Source organism: Myotis daubentonii, chromosome 10 (genome assembly GCF_963259705.1).
Source record: "Myotis daubentonii chromosome 10, mMyoDau2.1, whole genome shotgun sequence".
Lineage (NCBI taxonomy): Eukaryota > Metazoa > Chordata > Mammalia > Chiroptera > Vespertilionidae > Myotis > Myotis daubentonii.
In genome coordinates this window covers 42,209,397-42,221,918 of record NC_081849.1, presented here as the reverse complement: position 1 = coordinate 42,221,918, position 12,522 = coordinate 42,209,397, and the positions used below count along the sequence as shown (strand labels likewise).

Below are 12,522 nucleotides of genomic sequence, written 5' to 3'. Positions count from 1 at the left end.
GCACATGTCCTCACTCCCCCTACTCACTGTGTCCACCATGGAAAACAGTATGGAGTTTCCTCAAAAAATTAAAAATGGATCTCCCATTTGACCCAGTTTCAACATATTTAAATTAATTAAACATTAAATACCCAGTATTTATGGTCATTCACTCAACTTAAGAAAACAGACACATCATTATTAACTACATGTCTAGATTATTCCTTTTTTTAAAAAGAAGTAAATAATGCACCTTTTCATTTTAAATTCTTTAGAGGGCATTATGCTGAAATAACCTCAAATAAAATTTAAGAGCATGTAGATAAACATAATACTTTTTTCTACATATTTCTTTCTATCCTCCAGTTTTTCTAGGAAATTCTTATTTATGCATTGTTGGTTTAGGTGTCACCTACTCCATGAAAACTTACCAGACAGCCCAGTATTGAGTACCTATCTGTGTGCTGCTTAGATTACAGCAATTACCCATGATATGACTGTTAATACACTTTATTCAGGCTATAAATTCCTTGAGATCATACCTACATTTTGTCTGCAGCACCTCTCATATTTGTGCTCAATGAGTGTCCAATGAAGGAAACTGTGGATTGAATCATGTTGCTTTCTTTCAGCTCCATCTTCAAAGGCTCTGCTGTTTGTGTGTATAGCATGGCTGACATCAGAGCGGTGTTTAATGGCCCATATGCTCATAAGGAAAGCGCAGACCACCGCTGGGTGCAGTATGATGGAAGAATTCCTTATCCCCGACCTGGCACTGTATGTATTCAACTTAATAATGAAGTACCTTTCTTAAGCCCATATTCTCTTTTCAAATATGTTGTAATAAACTACACCCTTCACCACAGCAATAAGTACTGTGTTGTTTTTTAAAAAATAAGTATTATTTATTTACGTGAGGTTTTAACATTTCCAGCCTTTACTGGAATTTAACATTTTTCTTCTGAGTAAGAATTTTGAGTAATATAGGAAACAATGGACTCTATCTTAAAGCGCAGACTATGCTGAGAATGTAGTACTTATATAGTACTTGCATAGTACGTACAGTACTTACATAGACTCAATGAGTCTGCAGAATCATCAAAATGATTTAGTATCTAGAATGACAAATATTCTAAATTAGTAGGAAATGCCAAATAATTATTTATTCCCCAGCTAAAGCACGATATGTAACTAGAGTCCCCATTTAAACAACTACATCAATTAAAAACATTTATTCAAATTATCTCCTTTTTTGTTATGCATTGATCTTTTTTTTCTTTTCTTTTCTTTCTTTTTATTTTTTTATTTAATTATTTTTTTTAATGCCGCTCCTTGGAATAATATGCATAGGTTAGATAGGAAAGGGCCTAGAGAATCCTGGGTCCAAAATTCCATTCGAATACTATAAATTGTGTTTAAAACATAGATGAAACAAGAAATGTGTTTTAGACTTTATGCATCTGTCTAAAAAACCATTGCAGTTTAAAATCAGTATGTGCATTATAAATGGATGGCTTCTGTTTTACTGTTGATGTGATTAAAACAGTTTGTTATTTAAATATTTAAGGATTGGTTATTGAACCAATATTATATTGTTTTAATTCAATATATATTGAATATTTAATATTATATTGAACTGATATAAATAAAAATGCCTTTTTTTCCATTTAAGATTTAGTATGAATATTCCTACCAAGAGATCTAAAATCATCATCAAAATCTCTGAGAAAAATTGTTGACCTACCCTGTCTAATTCTACAGAATTTTGCTTTTTCATATGTTCATTCCTAAAGGGGAAACAGCTGGTAGCCAGGCTTTCTGAATTTTCTTTTCATCTTCCTGTTATGTAGCCTAATTAAATCTGGGAAACACACTTTACAACCATGTCTATTTCCCCTTCATAATCCTTCAATATAAATATGTTGCAGGGATGTTTCTGGACTGATTATTAGGTAATCACAACTTTTGTAGAAACAACTTTTCTTTTGCAGATAATATTATTATTATATTCGTGGTTTCCTTTATTTTCTTTGTATATCAAAGCTGTACTTGCTTGTTTTATTTTTATATGTAACAGTAACACAGGGCATTAGCACTCTTCTAAAGGTTTTACAAATCTTAATTTTCATAATGAGTCTATGAAGTAAGTGCTATTATCATTAATGCTAATTTACACATGAGGAGTCTCAGACACAAACAGGTGCAGTGTCCTGCCCAAGGTCACAAAGCTAGTGAGTGGTGCAGCAGGGTTGTAAACCCAGAGACTCAGGAGGCAGAGCCTGACATCTTAGTCCTGTACTAAGATACTAGATGAGAAACTTTTGATGTTAAAATATATTTATTTTCCCTTTCCATGGAAGATCTTTTACTGAATAAACACACATATAGGGTGTCCCCAAAAATGTATGTGCATACTTTGAATACTTATAAAGGCAGTGTTTATTAAAATGCATTCTATTTTCAAAATTGAGCTGTTAAAATGTGTATACATTTTTGGTACACCCTGTATATATCCTCCTATATAATAAAATGCTAATATGCAAATAGACCGAAAGGCAGAACAACCTGAACAACCAAACAACTGGTCGCTATGATGTGCACTGGCCACCAGGGGGCGTTCACAGAACATGGCAGGCATCGGCTGTGACAGGATGGTGGAGCAGGTGAGCGGGGGCACCAGACTAAGGCGGGGTGCCAGTTGCTGCCATCGGGGTGAGCCTCTGCTTGTTACTATAAATTCTTTGCTCCCGTGTGCCAAGGTCCTGCACGGCGCTCACACCTGCTGCCAGTGCCACCCCCACTTGCACCCGCGGCCAGTGCCTGATGCCAGTCCTGTTTGCTTGATATCATCAGCAGGTGCAAGCAGCAGCTGTTGGCCCTGATTTCCCCTGATGGCTTCTCCACCTCCCCCTGCTCCTGAGGGGCTATTGGGGCAGCTGACAGCACCGGGTCCCGCTCACACCTGCTGCTGGCGCTGGCCCCAATCACTCCACACCTTCAGTGGGTGTGAGCGGGGCAGTGCCATCAGTGCATGGGACTGGCAGCAGTGGGAACAGGGCTGCCAGCAGACAGGGGACTGTGGGGACTGTGGCTGGAGGGGCCGGGCTGGGTCACGGAGGATGGGCTGAGACCCACCTCTGTGCCTACTGCAGCCTTGCTGCCCATAGTTCCTTTCAAGGTGCACAAATTTGTGCACTGGGCCCCTAGTAATAAATAATGAATATGTTATATGTATTGGGGGGGGAGTAAGGAAGAGGATTAAAATTCAGAGAGCTCTGGCTGGGAAAGTTTTATCATACTAGGATTCTGGGGTTAAGTATCATAGACTATCACATTCAGTGCTATTTCTACCTGAATTTGTTTTAAATAAAAGACTATGACCATTCAGGCCATTTGAAAAAGCATTTTTAATTATCTGGATGTTACAAGAAAAAGAATTTGAGACTGAAACCATTTACATTAATTAAAGACAATTATTTGCATACTTATATACAGCAGTTGATTCTTTTGATATTAAGAAATTGAAATGACCATCCCAATGACATTAGGCTCTGGTTATAGTGTGGGCTGGAGTTGCTGCAGAGGTGGGTCATGGTCACCACTTCCCTGCTCCTGCCTGAAAGAGCGATGAATGCCACAGGAGGCATAAAGACCCCTCACATGCCATGTTACTCCCCTCCTCCGGACACAGCCACTTCCCTGAAATATGAATATGTGACCCCCACACACATAGTGAAATGTACACGTCAGTGAGGAGGATTTTCACCGATGAGAAAAGAAGCACCACATGATGGGACACAGGTTGAGAACTCAAAACATAAACTGTTCTCACTAGATCATTTTTGTTTCAGTAAAACTATGAATCTTTTTTATTTTCTACAAATCTCCAGATCAAAAAACTTAGTCAAAAACTATATTTAAACATGATCCAGACACAGTGATAAGTACCTTTACAACAAAATGATGTAGATATTTTATGGTTAAGAAGAAGCTCAAAGTCTCATAGTTTATGAAACGATGAGACTGTGATTAAACTTAGATCTATGGAACTTCAAATCAAATGCTGTTATCTCCATGCCATTCCACCTTCAAAATGATAAAGGCAAACAACCAAACAAAACCATGCATTGTTTCTCCAGGGAGAAATGGTCTGTTCTCTGCACAAATAATCATGAACTTTTGAAGCCATTTTTTGCCCTTGCCATTCCTTTTATTTATTCCTTATTGCACTTGTAATTAGGGGAACATATCACACTTTAATAAAAATATTGCTGAATAATATGCTTTCTATGAAATGTCAGAATCTTTCCTGAAAACCACTTTTTGCTCAAGTTAAAAATTTTAAAAAGATTATTACAAACCACCTTTGCTTTTACATTCTCTGCATCCATTTTGCTGCCAAAGTTGAGTTGTAGCTTGTTCTCCCAGGAGTGACTTCTGTTGACATTACCACTCGAGCAAATAAACACTACAACTTTCAGGGTGCCATAGCTACTTTATTTTTTTTTTTCTGACATAGCTATGTAGTTCCTGTGACAAGGCAAACCTAAACTCCTAGCCTTGCAATGATAACATTACCCTACAGTGTTAATTAAATAGCCTGGAAACACACTGAAGCACAGGATATATTTACAGAATTCCTTCACTTCAAGGGATTCTTCTGCCCTCTGGTGTCCAAATAGCATGTCTGAACAAACTATATTTTGTTCTGATGGACTTTGTAAAGCATTAATGTGCTGGGAGTCTTTGTAATGAGAAGCTCCAAGTGACATGAAATACGGAATTATGTGCCATACAATGAATAACACAGGTCAGATGTGGAAATCAAACTGAGATCATGACAAAAATAACATGATGCTAGATAATGCATTATTTGGGGAAGATTTTTAAAGGCAGATTTCTTTTTTTTAGATTTTATTTATTATAAAAGATATACTCTGTAATTTAATTCTGTTTTGGTAAGGAATTTTTAGGATTTATTCATAAATGCAAAGTATTTAATGTTTATTTAAAAGTGAGTTTCAGTTCTTAAACCAGTCTCTTATCAAAAAGGTGAGCAGAAAGTAGTTAAAATTTTGAGGTTGTGGTAAAAACATTTAATGTGAGACCTACCATCTTAACAGATTTTGAGGTGCACAACACAGTATTGTTATCTATAGGCACAATAGATCTCTATAACTTATTCATCTTGCATAACTGAAATTTTATGTCCATTGATTAATAAGTTCCCATTTTATTCCCTTCTTTGATCCTGGGGAGGAAAAAAATCACAACTTTATTCTTTGCTTCCATGAGTTTGACTACTTTAGGTAACTTATATGGGTGGGATCATGCAATATTTGTCATTCTGTGACTTACTTATTGAACTTAGCATAGTGTCCCAGTTCATCTCTGCTGTCATGTATTGCAGGATCTTCCTTTTTATGGCTGAATATGTATAAATCTATCACATTGTGTGTGTTTTTATCTAGTCACACATCAGTGGACATTTAGGCTGCTTCTGCATTCAGTATGAAGATTCCTCAAAAACTTAGGAATAAAATTTTATGATCCAGCCATCCACTTCTGGGTATTTTTATTCAAAACAATTGAAATCAGAATCTTGAATAGAGATCAGCACTCTCTTATTCCTTGCCACACCATTCACAATAGCCAAAATGTAGGAAGTACTTGTTTTGGAAGTTCAAATATTAAAGGAATATATGTTTCACTACTTATGAATTATTGCGCCAGTTTTTGACAATGTATAAAACTCTAATTTTGTAAAAATAACAAATTCCATTCCCCCCCCAAATAGTTATTACTTTTACTGTTAAATTTTTAAACTTTTATTTTTAAAGATCAAATACATATGAATTTCCTAACTGAGGCTCCATTGTTGGTAGGGAGCAAAGTGAGATAGCTATAAATACTATCTTTTAATTTTGCAATTTGATTTAATTGATTTTACTTTGTGTACATTGGTGAATGGTAACACATTGTAATTCCTACTAATAACTTAAACCCAGAAAAACTTTGTCTTTTTAGTAGGAAAATAAGAATACAATACCAAAACATCCTGTAAAAAACTTGAGTAAGAATTGCTAAATATCAAACAGCCCCTGTATAAACATTTCCCCTCTCCAAATCTATTTTAGGAATTCAGATATCTAGAAAAATTAAAAATACTTTTTTTGTATTCATATTTACATAATCAATTAGCTATTTAATTTAACTGACCCCTTGCGAAAACAATCTTAAGTCACTTTTTTCAGCTGCCACCTAATTAAAAGAATGAACTATCTCCCTCTGTGTAACATTTCATATCTTCACTAAACAGGAAGTACAGTTCTTCACGTGGGTTTTTCTCTGGAGAAAATCAAAGTTAAAGGAGAAACACTCTACTCCCTTTACAGTAGGGCCCTATTGTCCCTCTGCTATGAGATAAAATCTTCCAAACTCAAGATGTGGATGTAGATATGTATAATAGTCCTATTTTCCACCACAGGCATAGACTTTCTAACACTGTAAAAGACATTGAAAAATCCAAAGTTTTTTTACTCTAGGTCCACTGGAGAGTTCATCATACCAAATCTGCTACTATGGACCCACTCTGGGTGCTGGCATACCCACCTGTTCTAGAAAGGCATTCTTTTTTACTTTAACATGTTGATTCATCGTTGCCTTAACTGAATCCACTTTATGACCTTTGCTTCAACAAAGCAAGTCCTGGAGGGCTTGTGTCACAGAATAATGATATCTAATGTCGATAACTCACTCTGTCTAGCAGACTGGATATCAGTAATGGTGCTTAACTACAACTAGAATGATTGCTGAGGAATTCCAACTTACCCTGGAAATGGCTGGGGTTGACATGACCATGGAACCCACAAGTCCCAGAACTCTGTGGGTGCTCTGTTTTCTCTCCTGACCCTCCTAAAATATTTGGCTTTTGCACAATGACATGTTCTTAGAGACCTGATGATTCTCAGAATTTTAAGTCTTCATTAATCCCCTAAATTAGATCTGAGTTGTAGACTGGCCCCATGAAATAAGGGTTTTCTTGATTGTATTCTAGCTAAGAGATGTTTGAAGGTTGACTTGCAAATATAGGTGTCCCTGACTAAAGAAAAAAAATATGTAATTTTTAAAAAGTTTCCTAAACTTCCTTTCAACTTGTGGAGTGGTATACTGTGATAATTTTACCAACAGGGACTGAAAAATATGGAAGAATTTTCTCACAGTGTCTCATGCTATCTTTTCAGTTATGCACCTGCGGAATATAGCTAACATTTTGTAGTTTGCTTTGCTTTGCTTTGTGCCGGGGTCCAGCCCCAGCGGGTCCAGGGGTCCCCAAAGGTGTGGACGGAGTCGGCGAAGAAGGAATGACACGGAGACAGCGTTCAGTTGATCAGCAGCCTAGCCAGGATCTCCAGCCAAGTTCTGGTCTTGATCTCCAGAGAGGCTCTGCTTTGGATCTCCAGCGAGTTTCTGTAGCCATGTTCCCTCGCTAGGTTCTCCAGCCAGGTTCTGTCCAGGTTCTCCAGCCAGGTTCAGTCACCAGGTTCTAGTCAGGCTCTCTTGCCAACCTCTGCAGTCAGGTTCAGTCCAGGATCCCCTGCCATGCTCTCTCACCAGGCTCCGCCTCCAGGCTCCGAGGCCAGTCCCTGTCCAGGATCCTCCGGCATGCTCTCTCCAGCGAAGTTCTTCTGTCTCTAGAGAACGTTCTATGTAGGTTCTGTGCCTAGGCTCTGTCTCTCTTGGCCCTGTCTTCCAAGCCCTGTCTCCTAAGTTCTGTGTTCTGAGTTCTGTCTCTTTGTCTGGTTACATCTGTATTTATACCAGTTGATTCAATCCTATCAATCTCTATTACAAAGGTTAGGGCGTTTCTTATCTCCATTCCAGGGAGTAAAGATTATGTAGCTTAAGCATGATTGTTTGTAGTGATTAACTACCCGCCTGGCACTTAGTTAAGGAGTTTCATCCCCTCCCTGACTTCAGGGAAAAATTCCTACGTGGGGAAACAACCTTTCTCAGAGAGGTGACCTTGGTTAAAACACAGCGCCAAGAAGGTGAGCAAACATATTAAGAACAGTATGCTATATATGCCAGGTCCCTTGAAACAGCGAGGATGGACCGGCTCCCGGCAGCTTTGTTTTAAGTAAAACTTTCCCAATTAATGTAAAATCTTTGGAGAACTGCAGGGAAGTCTCATTTTATACATCCCTGGCTCCTAGATGCCTCTCTATCATGTAAACATTCACAGTTTCATTTTCTTCTCAACATTTGTTCACTGCATGGCCTTCCACTTAATGACAAACTTTTACTTTGTCATCACTTCTCTAAATTACTGAAGATATCTTTAATTCTAATCCTCTTAGGTTTTTGATTCTAGAAGGGGAATCAGAGGCAGGACTAGAATCTGGGCCTCCTGATTCCAAGTTCTTAACAAGGTCACATTGAAGAGGACATAAGACAAAGCATCACTTTCATTTCCCTTAGCTGTGTATATAGGCTGTGTTTCTTGGAAATGATGAGAGGCAATTAATTTTAACTTTCTTTTCCATAGAGCCAACATTCAGTTTTGCAATGAGGGTCTCCAGACTACTTACTGTGTTCAACAATGTTTTCCTTTTTCTGGTGTCGCAATTCCTCTAAAGGAAAGGGAACCTTAAAAAAGAGAGAGAGAGAGCCCTAGCTGGTTTGTCTCAGTGAGTAGAGCGTCGGCCTGTGGACTGAAGGATCCCTGGAGTGATTCTGGTCAAGGGCACATGCTTGGGTTGCAGGCTTGAACCCCAGTACGGGGGTTGCAGGAGGCAGCCCATGAATGATCCTCTCTCATCATTGATTTTTCTATCTCTCTCTCTCCCTCTCCCTTCCTCTCTTAAATCAATAAAAATATATTTGAGAGAGAGAAAGAGAGAGAGAGAGAGAGAGGAAATTTCCCTCTTTATTTGTACCCCTGGCCTTTCCGTCTATGCTATTGACTATAGGGTCTTTCCTGTCCATAGTTATTAAAAACTGACTCTTAGATGAATAAGCTGGAAATAGGATGGTCTCTATTAAATCTGCATTTTTTTTTTTTACTTTATAAATAAAAATCAGATTCTTTTTTTGCATTGTAGTTTATTTTTCCCAGTTTGCAAGAAATGAAAGCCTGGTTTAGTTTTTTCCTTGTGCCAATTCTTCCCTCACGTTAGTCATTCCTCTGACGTGTTTAAAAGGAAACTGCAACCTGCAGAGAATAGCCTGAAGCATTAGGGGGAGAAAACTTGTAACAGCTGTCTGGTGCTTGGCCAAGGGGCAAAGTTCCCTCATTGGATAAAAACCATTTTTTCTCCTCTTATCCATTGCTTCCCACTGCACGACTATAGGCCCTCTACAAACACACAGATCTGCCAAGCATAACATGATCACACCTAGCCAGCTGTGGCCGCCAGCCATGAGAGATAGGCCCTGAACCATGGCCTGTGGCTGTTGGGTTTACCCTTTCATCTCACGGTTTGTCTAGGCAGGTCTCTTTTTCTCTTCTACTCTTTTGCCGGTATTATTTCCAGCAAGATAATGACATTCTAAACTTTGGTAAATTGCTCTTTTCGTTTTACACAGATAAGCTCCTTGATTTATTTCGTACAGTCATAGGAGCTAAATTAGCGGAAGTCAGGCCAATGATAGAAAGCTGGCGGCAGAAATAAATGGACCTCTACAGTATATTCAGATGGACCATGTTAATGCGTAAAATTTAAAAGTGTATATACACACGGAGAAAAATCCACTTGATTTTTAATAACTGGAATGTAAAGCTGCAATAGGAAAAGTTTATAGCAGTGGTTCTCAACCTTCCTAATGCCGCGACCCTTTAATACAGCTCCTCAATATGCTAATTTTTCTTTAGATGGACCATTTCCCCACACTTTCTCTTTTTTCTGTATGGAGTTTCTCTTTCCTATTTCACTTTTACCTGCATCATTTGGTTGTCATCTCAAGCTATTTTTAGATCTGTGTGCTACACAGCTATATGATATCAAAGGAGAAATTCCTCTGGTTTTTAATGTACTGTAATAACAGTCTTTGGTTCAAATGGTACTATCTTAAACCTCAGGGAGCAACTCTACCAAATCACTTTCATTTGTAAAAGCACAGCGGAGACGTGGACCTAAGAGATCGCACATAGCAACCTGGACGAAAATGATCTTATGCAAACACTGGCAGCATGCCATGAGGAAAAGCTGCCATAAAAAAAAACAAAAAACATGCATTTTCAAAGATCATTTTATAGTGGTCAATAGAAACCAGGTTTCCCTTCTTTTCTTCTTTTTTCTAGATTTTATTACACTACAACCTTTTTGTCTGTGGTGAGCAACGAGGAAAAATGTCATATTTGTTTCATCACTAAATGTTCATATCTTTATCCATCTCTACTTTTTCATATTAACAACTTGAATTATTTGAAAATGGGATACCAAAAACTGTGGCATCAATATCATCATATTATTTCTTTTGAAATTTTGGCTACTGCATAGCTACAGCTACAAAGTCCAGAGAGCTTTTTTTTTCTTAAGTTGGAGGGCTGTTTCAAAAATATGCAGGCAAAATTTTGCTTTTGCTTTGATTTTAATGATAGACCAACCAGATTGTACCGCAGGCATTGTAAGCTATAAGCCCAGTATAAATTGCCTTTAACTGAGCCTCAAACAGGCAGCCTCTAATTGGGCAAGAGCTTTGAATCACTTGAGCTCCATATCCATTCTGAGTTGCAGCTTAATCTATTTAATATGGGGTTCCTTCCATTATAGAGTTGACATTGCATTTGGCTTAAGGCTAAGTGCTAGAAGCAGTGACTGCAGACACAAACTTAGATCTTTAGACCAACATACAGTTAAGACCAAATGACTGAGTAATAACCAAATGACTAATATTCTAGGATATTTCTAATCTCTTTGGTACAGAATAGATATCAAGAAAACATCAGTTTATTAAGACAAGCTATACAAGGTTTTTTTGTTTGTTTTTGTGTGTGTGTGAAAGATAAAGATATTTTCAAATTAATTTTAAAAATCATTAACGGATTTATTTTTGTATAGCTTTGTGATAGTTTTCTAATTTAGTGAGCCATTGGTATAATATTAGTCCCGGGTCATATATTGTGACTGTAAAACTATCTCAGTATCTTTCATTCCCTGAGGATGACCCTGTTGATGCTTTGACTAAGAAGTATGATATATTTTGGGCTTTCGACAGGATTCTAATTAATGCCTAGTATAAATGGTTCAGTTCAGTGGAAATTATTCCCAATGTCAAAAAACTAAAATATGGAAAAAGCAGCACATTCTTAAAAGCTTTCCTCAATGTCACTCATTTTCTTCTCTATGCCTGTGTCATGTAGCCAAAGTTTTCCATTCCAAAAGAATGCATTAGCTCAGTAAGAATTTAAATGTGGTAACAGAATTATTCTGCAGTAACTTACTAAATCATAATATATTGAAATAATAAAATAAATTTAGAAAATAGGAGTGGAGATATGTATAGTACTTAAAAAGTAATTATAAAGTAATTATTCATGTTCTTTGAATAAAGATAGCAAATCATTGAATTTCTGCTGGTAGGAATGTCTCACGTTTCCACCAGGGGGCAGGATATGCTAACTATTGAATTTGTGGACACTAAAAGGCACTCAGGCAATTTTAGACAGAAGTGAGAAAGTTCCACAGATCCTTTGGGGAAGAGCTGTTGAGTTTTCACACGTTATAGTTATGGTTTGAATTTAAAAATGAAATCTTAAATTAATTAAAAAGAAATGGAAAATAATGGCTTTCATAGTCCCATGTTTGCTGATTACTTTTATAAAAATTATTTGACTTAAATTTCATGTATTTTTACAAGAAATAAAAAATTTTATAGGAACAAAGCTTGCCTTGGAAACTTTAGAAAATACAGATAAATGGGTATAACAATATTTTTGCGAGAGAAGATTGGATTTAGATATATCTGAGGTAAACTGCATTTATTTCTAAGTACAAGTGATTCTACATTGATCCCATTCACCATCCCTTTAATATTTTCAGTGATAAGCCTTTGTATTAGAACAAAGTAGAAATTTCTCAGGTGCATGAGCAATACTCCCTCATTTTTTTTTCAGTGTCCGAGCAAAACCTATGACCCACTGATCAAATCCACCCGAGATTTTCCGGATGACGTCATCAGTTTCATCAAGCGGCACCCTGTGATGTATAAGTCAGTATATCCAGTGGCGGGAGGACCAACATTCAAGCGAATCAATGTGGATTACAGACTGACGCAGATTGTGGTGGATCATGTGGTGGCAGAAGATGGCCAGTATGATGTAATGTTCCTTGGAACAGGTACCCTAGAACAAGATTATGCTTTCCTTCCAAGGCATTTTTCATTATTACACAAACAAAACAAAACTTCAAAATTATTTATTGATCAAAACCAAAATGAGTGCTTATTAGTTAATATCTAGTCAGTAATTTTTCTTGTGTTCAAATGCCTCAGTCTTCATTTACAGGAAGATTATCACTTACCCCTCTGCACACCCATCCC

General features: G+C 37.3%; 1 protein-coding gene across 1 annotated transcript in view; it reads left to right on the top strand.

Moving 5' to 3' along the window:
* SEMA3D (semaphorin 3D) overlaps positions 1 to 12,522 on the top strand; it is a 200,917-nt gene that overhangs the window by 163,422 nt on the left and 24,973 nt on the right. The window contains exons 11-12 of the mRNA XM_059712177.1: positions 612 to 756; positions 12,098 to 12,320. Of these exons, the coding sequence (XP_059568160.1) occupies positions 612 to 756; positions 12,098 to 12,320 (368 nt within the window). The remainder of the gene's footprint in view (positions 1 to 611; positions 757 to 12,097; positions 12,321 to 12,522) is intronic.